We start from the raw sequence: 11518 nt of genomic DNA, 5'->3' as shown, positions 1-11518 counted from the left end.
ACAAAATTCACATTCCACCCCTATAGCTTTATTTTCTTTTATTTAGACCCAGAGTCAGCTAATTTATTACAATACTTGCCCCTAAAAAATTTAAAGAAACCAAAGCCTCAAACAATTATGGTTTAAGTGTAGAAAATAGAAATTGAGAGGAAAGAGAAAAAAAAAAGCTATAAAAAGAAATATGAAACAACGAAGCATATTAATTAGGTCTATTGGATTATTAATGAATAAATTTAATTATTTAAAGAGTCTAATGTTTGGGAAGTAGGAGTGTGAAATTTTGACCTTTCGCTTTCTGGATCTAGGGTTTCATGAGTCCTTCTCGCCAAAAAATACCAGCCCTAGGATTATCTTTACCACCACCACCGAGATAAAATAAGAGATTGATTTTCCAAACCACAGATCGAGTTGATTGAAGTTTTTTTTTTCTTTTCTTTTTCTCTTTTTGATTCATCATCAATCAGGATCTTAAATTTTTTCCGATCATGGAAAAAAGAAGAACCCGAATCTTGTTTTGTTCTGTTGTTTCTTGACGGATCGATGTTTTAAATTTGGAAAAAAAGGAAAAAAAAAAAAAAAGAAAACTGGATCACATCTAAAGCATTGGACGATCATGATGTTTTTAAAATTTTCTTATTGTCTGGAAAGGAAATCATTGAAACCCATGGGATTGATTATATAGAAACTTGATGAAATTTCTGGAGGCAAAATATTGAGGAAGGAGAATGGAGGGAAGAATGTATAAATCGGTGGTTTACCATGGGGATGAGCTACTGGGAGAGGTAGAGATTTACCCAGAAGAAAAGAATGGCTACAAGAACATCGAAGTGAAGGAAATCCGAATAAGTCACTTCTCGCAACCGAGTGAGAGGTGCCCACCACTTGCAGTGCTTCATACCATTGCAGCCTCTGGAATTTGCTTCAAAATGGAGTCAAAGACCTCGCAGTCACAGGACACGCCGCTCAATCTTTTGCATTCCTCGTGTATCATGGAGAATAAGGTATAAAAACACAACCTCGAATATAAGAAAGGAGACCAAAAGACAAAAGTAAGAACAAAGTAAGACACGCACAGAGATTAAAACCAACGAGTAAAACGAAATCTTAATACTAAAGCGAACTTTGTTCATCTTACAAGGATTATAATAGAAACATTCCAATCATATTGAGAAAATTTTGTCACCTTAATTGAGAATGGTGCTTTCACATTTTGTTCATTTTCAACTTACTAGTCTTTCTAAATGGCTTGTTTAAACGAATTGAAGAAAATGGGATTTGTAAGATGGGCAAAGCTAACGCTTAGACTGTAGGTTTATAGGAAGTTCAGTTCTTTGCTTCTTTCTTCCTGTTTTCTTGCGCTATGTCTGGCCGGTGATATTATTTTGAAGATTCTGCTGCTGGTAGTATCAATATGGTGTTAAACTTGGAATTTGGTTCTGCAAGCAAATTTAAAACTATTATTTCAATAAGCTGAAAATTGGTGTAGATGTTAGAGCATGAGAGAACTTGATTGTCCCCTGGAGTCGATTTTTCAAATTTCTAATCTTATGGTTCTGTTATTCTGTCTAGTTGGAAATGTTCCTGCTTTCTTTAATGCATACCATTTTAGTTTTCGTCAATGGGATGACATATTCTTCCTCAGTCTGTTGTTCTTGATATGGATGTGTTGCAAAATCTGATGATTTGGATTCGTTTCAAACAGACTGCTATAATGATGTTTGGAGTGGAGGAGCTACATTTGGTAGCCATGTATTCGAGAGATTATGAAAAACAGTATCCGTGTTTCTGGGGCTTCAATGTTGCAATGGGACTCTACAATTCTTGTCTTGACATGCTGAATCTTAGATGTCTTGGCATTGTATTTGATCTTGATGAGACACTTGTGGTTGCAAATACAATGCGCTCGTTTGAGGATAGAATTGAAGCCCTGCAGCGGAAAATAAGCAGTGAGGTAGACCCACAGCGTGCTAATGGCATGCTGGCAGAGGTTAAGCGATATCAAGACGACAAGATAATTCTGAAACAGTATGCTGAAAATGACCAGGTTATAGAGAATGGAAAAGTGATTAAAAGTCAATCAGAGGTTGTTCAAGCATTGTCTGACAACCATCAACCTGTTGTTCGACCACTCATACGGTTGCATGAAAAAAATATCATTCTAACTCGTATCAACCCCCAGGTAACTAGTTTTTTAATGCAGGTTATCTATTTGTTTCCAAGGATTGTGCAGGGACTACCAAACTATACACTTCACTTGTTTTTCACGTCGATTGTTCACATGCACATTCATATTGCTCTTTTTTCTAGTATCCTTGTGTTGGATATTTTTTTTCTACGTTTTCATGTGTCTCCTAATTTGTCTGTGGATCATTGACAGTAATGATTGAAAGTAATTCAAAACTGATGTTGGTTGCCTGAGACAAGATTGGTTCATTTAAGTGGTGCATGAGTTCTTTATATGATATTTCATTTAGAATAATATGTCAATGAAAGTTATAAGCTATTTTGTGAAATCATGGAATGAAAGTTATATTGACTCAACTACTGGTGTAATTCCATAGATTCGTGATACAAGTGTTCTCGTGAGGTTGAGACCTGCATGGGAAGATCTTCGGAGCTACTTGACTGCAAGAGGCCGCAAGCGTTTTGAGGTCTATGTGTGTACAATGGCTGAAAGGGATTATGCTTTGGAGATGTGGAGGCTCCTTGATCCGGATTCAAATTTGATAAATCCCAAAGAATTGTTAGATCGCATTGTTTGTGTCAAGTCTGGTTAGTAAGTTTAAGCCAATTCCAAAGAAGAAAAATATCCCTTCCCAAACCAGTAGAACATTTTGCCGAGGGACTTATAGAGCATGGCAGTTTGTTGATGAGGGAGATAATTCTGAAACTGCTTAAAGTCATGCTTTATAGTTTTTCTCCCATTTTAAAGATTCTCAAGTTATTTTTTTTTATAATATTCTTTTGGTCCATGTCATTAGGTTCTAGGAAGTCATTGTTCAATGTCTTCCAAGATGGGTTTTGCCACCCAAAAATGGCTCTGGTAATTGATGATCGTTTGAAAGTGTGGGATGAAAAGGATCAACCTCGAGTACATGTTGTCCCTGCATTTGCTCCTTACTATGCCCCTAACGCTGAAGTATATTCTTATTTGCATTTTGACATTTCAGTTTGAAAGATTTCTTTAAAAATCAGGGAACGCTGGTTTATCTCATGTTTCCTTTTTTTTTTAGGGAAATAATGCCATCCCTGTTCTATGCGTAGCAAGGAATGTTGCCTGCAATGTTAGAGGTGGTTTTTTCAAGTAAGATTCAGAAGATTGCTAAAGTTCAAATGGACATGAATTCTACCATGCTTATTCTTAATATTTGCAAATTAAGGTTCTAGCTCTGGAAGATGGCCATGCATGTCATCAGTTTTCTTTTGTTAATTGCGGCATTCCTCTGATTTCAGGGAATTTGATGAGGTCCTACTGCAACAAATTTCTGATATTTCATATGAAGATGGTGTCAACGATATTCCCTCTCCTCCTGATGTGAGCAACTATCTTGTCTCAGAGGTCAGTCGGGATTCCTTCTCAAATTCTTTTTCCCCTAAATAATCAAATTTAGTTTGATAATGAGGTCATGTTGTAATCAAATTTAGTTTTATTTCTTTTGTTTCTTGACTTGATAAATGCTTCATTCTTTTCCCTTATATGTTTTTCAGGATGAATACTCTGTTTCTAATGGAAACAAAGATATGCCAACTTTTGATGGTATACCAGACGTGGAAGTCGACAGAAGAATGAAGGTACTGACTAAGAACGGTCATTGATCGAGGTCATAAGTAAACTGCCATTAGCATATACCAGAGTACTAATTAGGTCATAAGTAAACTGCCATTAGCATATACGTAATAATATATTGCATAACATTATTTTAGGAGGAAATGAATTCATTCTTAAATTTTCAAGTTACCGTTATACATTTGCATCCAACAATCGTTACTTGTGGAGTGGAAATAATTCTGCAACTTTATTCAATAAAAATGATGCTGAATAGATGTCCGAGAATTACAAATAACTTAAAGAGTGAGCAAAACATAAAGAAATTAGTAAACTCTCTGCATCAATTAGTCATTGTGCCTGCATATTACTTCAATTTAAGATCTCTGTCTATCGCGCACACGCAGTTGTACATACACATGAAAAAGGATTCATCTTCCTTCCATCTTCCCCAGGATGCATTTTTGGGTTCTTCAACTATCATCAGTGCAGATCCACGAGTGTCTTCTCTTCAATATACAATGCCTTCTGCTTCTGGTGCTGTTCCACTTCCGCCAAAGCAGGCATCGATGCCATATTTTCCAAACATGCAACTTCCCCATGTTAACTCAGTGGCTCATGTGGCCCCATCTGAACCAACTTTACAAAGTTCTCCTGCTAGAGAGGAGGGCGAGGTACCAGAATCAGAATTAGATCCTGATACAAGGCGTAGACTCCTTATATTGCAACATGGGCAAGATACAAGAGAGCGTTTATCAAGTGAACCCGCATTTCCAGCGAGGCCCCCTCCATTACAGCAGGTTGCTGGTCCACGTGCTCAATCACGTGGAAGTTGGTCTCCAATGGAAGAAGAAATGAGCCCGAGGCAACTAAGTCGGACTGCACGCAAAGAGTTCCCTGTAGATGCAGAACCAATGCCGATGCGGGAGAAGCATAGGTCTAATCATCCTTCATTTTTCCCCAAGGTTGACAATTCAATTCTACCTGATAGATTTCCTCATGAAAACCAGAGATTGTCAAAAGAGGTAATTAAACTATGTTTTGGCTTGTTTTCTATCCATGAAGTTTTCCCTCTATTGACTCCCCTTTGTTTCAAGGAGAAAAGCTACTGTATTTCAGTGTTTTTTCTAATCATGCATGCAGGCTTTTTATAGAGATGATCGTGTGAGAGTAAATCGAAGGCCATCTAGCTATCCTGCTTTCTCAGGTGAACCATGTTTAACACACTTGTTTGTCCATTTTCTGATTTTTATGGCTTCAAAATTTTCTAGTTTTTATTTCTCTCTTCCTGATTTTCCTTTTCATATTAAATGCTCGGTTCATTATTAGTTTGCCTGTCTGTTACTACTTGGGGCCCTCTCTTTCATTTTCTCTTTGATTTACATTCAAACAAGAATAAAACCCTTCTGTACTCTGAATGAACCATGCGTTTTACCCTAGGGTGAATTTTCTCTTTGATAATCATTATTTTGGTTTTTCTAACTTGCATTTTGTTAATAATTATCATATTGGTTATTATTATATTTCAATGAGCTCATGCTAGATTCTATGTTGCTATTTTAAAGGTGAGGAGATTCCAATGAATCAATCATCTTCAAGAAGTCGGGATAATGACATTGAATCTGGACGCTCCATCTGGAGTGAAACTCCTGTTGGAGCTCTACAGGAAATTGCAATGAAGTTTGGCACCAAGGTAATCTGAGACAACTTTTATCATCATAGATGTTGTAAATTATGCATTTGTTACACCCTTCTCCAGCCAGTCCTTTGAGACTTGAAAAAACTTGTAGGTGGAATTTAAGCCGGGGTTAGTTCCCAGCACAGATCTACAGTTTTCTGTTGAGGTAATTATGATTTTCACCTTCATGTTCTTTATGGTTCTTAAATTTCTTATCAGAATGTAGATTTTTTTTTTCCCCTAGGAGGAATATATTTTGGATAGTTCAATGCCTAGTTATCGACATGACTGGAATAAGAGTTTTCTGCTTTTATTTTTCATTTTTTTTAATAAGAAACAATATAGTATTAAAGACACAGAAGAAAAACAACCCAAGGGCTGGGGAAGAGGAATCCCCCACCGACCAGAGCTAAACCAGTGCTTTTCATTTTGTTTTTTTTTTCCCTTTTTTTTTTGTGAAGAAATAATTTCATTGATGATATGGGATTACAAAAGTGCAAGGTCTCCATTAGAGAGATCTACAAAAGAATTCTCTAATTAGAGAGGAGAGAAGAAAAGATACAGTAATGAAAAGGAGGAGAACATTTACTCCATATCACAATCAAACTAACTATTGAGTTAAAAAGCTAAAAGAGAGCCTTCCGATTGTTAATGATCATGAAAAGGTTCCACTACTAGGCAGTGAACCCAACATTGAGTTTTCTGATTTTCCCTTGGTAATGTTGTGTATTTCAGACGTTGCCTTATTTAGAAGCAACTGGATTGCTCGAGAATAATGTTTGCAAAAGTTGTTACTCCATGAGTGAGAACTAAAGGATTCTACAGTAACGCAGTTGGTGGAGTTTGTGAACCTTTCTGTGCTTAGATGGAAGGAAAACGAGAAATTAGTTTCCAAAAATTAGTGTGTTACTGCATAAAAGTCTAAGACTTCATGGCAAGGAGAACTTAGTGGTAAAAGTGTGAAAATATATTGAGGACCAGAGAAGAATAGGCTAGGAAAGAGAAATAGATCAAGGAGAAGATTAGCCATATCTGGAAAGACTAGTTGAGGAAGTGGAAAGATGCGGAAATTCTAGGATTTATTAATAACCCAAGTCTCATTACTGGATGACCTTTGCTTGTTCAATAGGGGGCTTATATACCACCAAAATAAACGTCTCAAGGTTAAGTAAATTCCACCAAAATACAGGATGCTAATCCTGATAAATTTTTGGCTGAATTTTAGAAAAGTACCATCGAATTTTGCTCTTTGTTTTTGAAAAAGACCCCAATTCTTTTAAAAGTTATGATATTACCATTGAACTTTAGAATTTCGGATGGAAATTGAGACTTGGAACAATATGGCATGTGATGATCCCAATTTCTATCACCCTACCTGTCACACCCCCTCCCGAGCTTACCTCTTTTGTCCTGAGGTGTGAGGACGGCAGATACCACCTTTTGTGATACCTACTACCCACTTGAACCTGTTTTGCTTACTAATCTCAAAGTCAGGTAAATACAACAAAAACTCTTTCGCTTAACTTATTTGATTACAAACCAGTATAATATTTATACAACTCTAGATCTAACTTAGAAACTTTAACTCCTAAGCTGCAAAATTCACCACAACAAACTTAAGTCCTAAAGTGTGGTTGTAGTGTGGCAAACCTTGACCTCAGCAGTACCCTGGAATTCTTCTCTTTCGTTACTTGGGAAGAACATAAAAGAAAAGAATGAGCTAAAAGCCCAGTTAGTGGTAACACAAACTATATGGTTTCTTTCAACCCTTAAGAGCAAATGACTCTATAACAACATATCAACACAACGAGGTTACTATTCAAACTTCAGGCTTGAACGTATTTGTTTCTTACTATCCCTACAAACATGGTAGACAATTAAACATATCTCCTTATGTCTCTTTCTACGTGCACATAGATCCACCTCTTGTGGGCTCAGAAATTAGACTCGTTGGTCCTCTGACCATCCCGCACGAAGTTCTTCTCACAGACTTAGGATCTAGGCCCTACAACCCTCTGACCATCCCATGAGATTCCGCCACAAGCTCAGGAACTAGGCCCTTATGGCCTGCTGACCATCCCGTGCGATTCCATCACAGGCTCACAAACTAGGCCCTGTGACCCTCTGACCATCCACTGCGGTGTATTCTTTATCACCATACAAGCTACGCATATACATGTATAGAACTTCACAGCAAACGTTTGAAGAAATACCACTCACCGTTCGTCAGTGAGAATTCCTCTCTTTCCAAGCCTTCTGACTTCCTGGTTCCTTCTTGGATGCCGAGCTTGTAATGACCCAAATTTAACTTAGAATCTCATGTTTAGGGCTAGAATAACATTAGAATACCTTCTTGGCCCTAAACTTAGCTTACCAACTTCAGCAGATGTAAAACTAGGCCTTGGAACAACCTAGGATGGCCGTAAGGTGGCCTTCCTTAGCACTAGTTAGACGCATGGTTGCTCTCCCTAGGTCAGTTTGGACGCATGACAGCTCAACCTGGACCCCGAGACTGCTCTTTCCAATGCCTAAACATCATGTTGGATGCATGGTGGACCACTCCAAGGCATGGCCTACCCTTAGAACCCTAATTCTCTCCAACACTCCTCCTTTTTGAGTCTTCTTTGGGAGAACTTTGAATTGTGAGGTGAAATGAGGCTCTTTAGGGGTATTAATAGGCAATCTCAGGCCATCCTTGTCATCTCCTCCAAGAGCCCAACGCATGACACCTACACTTCCATTTGTCACCATCATGCAAGGTCCAAAACGAGGCTTCTTGACACCTCCTACTTGCATGCAAGACTTAGGTGTCCACTCCATGCATAGTCCAACGCATGGCTTCTTCTGAGGTGTCAATCCGACACTTCGCATGCTCCACATTGCACCTTGGACGTCCATCTCCAGCTTTGAGACACAGTCAAATTCATGCTATGCTACCACTTAACTTCCTAAGGTGTCCACCTTGGAATTAGCCACCTCATCCTTTGAAATTTGGTCCAACTAGTGCATGCATAACCTAATTCCACATCCATCATGCGTCCAATTGTGCCCATTCCTCAGGGTATGCATCTAACTATCCATTTTCTATCTTCTATGCATCCAACATGCCTCTACTAGGGTGTGTGTCCAACGAGCCATCCAACACTTAGCCAAATTCTTACCTCGAACACACCATGTGTTCAACTCAACCCTAATTGTCTAGGTTGGTTCAAGCATGTGTCCAAGGTAGTCCCTTCTTTCCCTAATATGCGTTCAACATAGTGCTTTTAGGGTTCTACTCAACTATGCTACGAGTTGAATTTCTTATTTCCAACACATAGTCAAAACTTCACTCTCCTTGCTAGATCATGCATTCAACCTTTCCTCCCCAAGTTTTGCATGCTTAATTTCACCACTTAGAGGTTCTCCCAAGTCTCCCAACTCCTTCCAAAGCATAGACTAAACACGTAGTCACAATTCCACTTCTCTAGTGGCTATGCGTTCAACCCTTACTTCCAACATTTAGCCAAAATTTTCACTTCCAAGGTTCCAACGCATGGTTCCTCTTTTCCCTAAGTGTTTAAGCACATTTGTCCCTTCTAAATGCTCTACTATATTTCCAACCTTCCTTTCCAATACTTAGCTAAATTTTGCTCCTTTTAGGCCAACTCATGCCCTTAAGTTTTTCTAAGCTCAAAACATAGTTTGAACACTTAGCCAAAATTCTGACTTCAACCTACTATGCTTCCAACTCTTGAATCCCAACCTTGACCAAACTTTTCTTCTCTTCTCTTCTTGTCCAATGCATACTCCACTCCTAAGTCAACCACATACTCCCAACACTTACAAATTTTTCTAAGTACCAATGTTTTCTCCAAAGCATAAATTTTACCCTCCAAATTTCCATCATACGTTCCAACTAAGTATTCTTAACTCCAACGATTATTTAGTGATCTTTAAACCTAAGTGGAGGGAAAAGAAATTGAGGGCTTACACTATCCCATTCCAAATCGCGATTTCAACCTGAAATTTTAAAGGATTTCTACTCCAAAAGTATTTTTGAAATGGTAAAGTAATTTTGTCACTTTTGAAAAAATAGGAGTATTTGCTGAACAAATGTCAAAGTTGAGCCGTATTTTTTTATAATTTAACCTAAATCTTTAAGTTTCCATGTATTTTTTTCCCAGGTTATTTATATCACATTCTTCTATTTTTAAGACCTGCATGTCTCCACTTGTTCTGATTATAGAGCATGCAACCCTGCTCCTTGCTTTTGTAGGCTTGGTTTGTGGGAGAGAAAATTGGCGAAGGGATTGGTAATACAAGAAGGGATGCTCAGCGACATGCTGCCGAAGGTTCCATAAAGAATTTGGCTAGTATGGAGTCTATCTTTCTTCCCTTACTATTACGTGTTTACAACATTTATGTTTTGCTGCTATATATTGTTTACGCTATACCTTATTTTGTTGTCTGCAGCAATCTAGAATATAGATATTGTTTCTTCAAGACATTCTGCAGTCGTTTGGAATATTAATACTATTGTTATTGTCTAGAATACTCTGTTTATAATGATTTTAAAACAACATTTATGTTTTGCTATATATTGTTTACGCTATACCTTATTTTGCTGTCTGCAGCAATCTAGAATATAGATATTGTTTGTTCAAGATATTCTGCAGTCGTTTGGAATATTACTACTATTGTCTAGAATACTCTGTTTATAATGATTTTAAAACAAGATAACTTGTTGCATCATTTCCTAAATTATGAACTATTTGGCTCAATCTAGACAACTTAGCTTTTATCTTAGATTAACCGGGTAAAATTCATTGTTATTTTATTTCCTTGGAAGGGTTTTTTTTTCATAGCGTTGGTCTGCTGTATTTGGGCATGTGGTATGAGTTTAGAAATGCAAGCTTGTTCTTAGAACTAAAATGCCAAGTATGAAATGGCTGGTTATGCTGCAATAGCTATTTGCTTAAATAAGCAAACATTTTCTATTTGGAGGCTATTTTAAGGAGCATGTAAATTAAATTGAGCTCCTAAGTTGAATCTGGCTGACATATAAAATATGTTTCGCAGACATTTACGTATCGCGTTGTAAGGCTGACTCTACATCTGCAAATGATATGAACAAGTTTCCTAGCGATAATGGACCGGGAAAACGAATGAAACTGGACTTCCACGGGCATCTTCCAAAAACTAAATAAATATCCATAAATGCTTCTGCTCCATGAATGACCTCCATATTTGTTGACCCTCATGTAAAAGCATGTTTCAGGATATTTGAGGTTAAAAGGCCATCAAGACTCAGCATGTTGGGCTAATGGTACATACTTGGCCTTTGCTAGTCTCGATCAAGACGAGGCAAATTGCAAGATCATCAGCCTTGTGCCTTCATTCAATTTCTTCTGATATCAGCAACACAAACTCTTTTACCTTGACGACGTTGAGATTTCGAGATGAGCCACGAATATCTGCCTGCTTTAGTTGAAATTTTCCTCCCATTAAAGCTGAAGCCCTTGCTCTTAAAAGGTGGCAGAAGGCTGTTGTTCATGCTCAATGCTCTCCTTTGGCAACTTGTTCACTCCAACATGTTTGGGATTGGCCGATCAGAATTTTATTTTATTTTCTTTATATTTTTTGTGTTAATATTTATTTGATTGAGCTCAGGTCGAAAATTTACTGGTATTCAGGAATGTTTTCTTGATCTGCAGACTCATTATTCACATTATAACAAACTAACCCTTTATTTCCACATCTAAATTAACAGTTAGGCTCCCCAACCCCTACCCCCACCCCATTGATGATGTTCCAAGCTCAAGAACAATGTAGTTGGTGGTAGAGTTGTATATTGAGTTCTTTTAATACCATTTCTGACTGGTTTTTATTACAATATCTATAGATGGAACCCAAAATCTTCAATATTCCATTTTAAGGGTTTTTTTTTTCTTTTTTCTCTTTAAACAATATTTGGGATAGAAAATCGGACAATTAACTTTGGATTTTAGTATTGTTTTAGTTTAGTATTTTAAGATTGTTTTTAACATAACTTTAGTATTGTTTTAGTTTGTATCAGACGTATAAATGATTAT

General features: G+C 37.4%; 1 protein-coding gene across 2 annotated transcripts; it reads left to right on the top strand.

The window, feature by feature from the left end:
- Positions 1-229: 229 nt before the first annotated feature.
- On the top strand, positions 230-11319 carry CPL1 (C-terminal domain phosphatase-like 1). 2 transcript variants are annotated; one of them, XM_039025814.2, is made up of 13 exons: positions 230-1001; positions 1703-2179; positions 2562-2772; positions 2982-3139; positions 3234-3304; positions 3454-3559; positions 3709-3792; positions 4222-4791; positions 4910-4973; positions 5332-5459; positions 5557-5610; positions 9703-9799; positions 10506-11319. In XM_039025814.2, exons 1-13 carry the CDS (start codon positions 726-728, stop codon positions 10631-10633), a joined length of 2424 nt encoding a protein of 807 aa, XP_038881742.1. In that variant the 5' UTR covers positions 230-725; the 3' UTR covers positions 10634-11319. The 2 variants fall into 2 exon arrangements, with proteins under 2 accessions (XP_038881742.1, XP_038881741.1); XM_039025813.2 differs by having other exon boundaries at positions 4174-4791.
- The last annotated feature ends 199 nt before the right edge of the window (positions 11320-11518 follow it).

This window comes from Benincasa hispida, chromosome 3, assembly GCF_027475165.1.
Source record: "Benincasa hispida cultivar pf3 chromosome 3, pf3_genome.v1.1, whole genome shotgun sequence".
NCBI lineage: Eukaryota > Viridiplantae > Streptophyta > Magnoliopsida > Cucurbitales > Cucurbitaceae > Benincasa > Benincasa hispida.
Note: the sequence above shows the minus strand (reverse complement) of the source record. Positions and strands in the feature narration are given on the sequence as shown.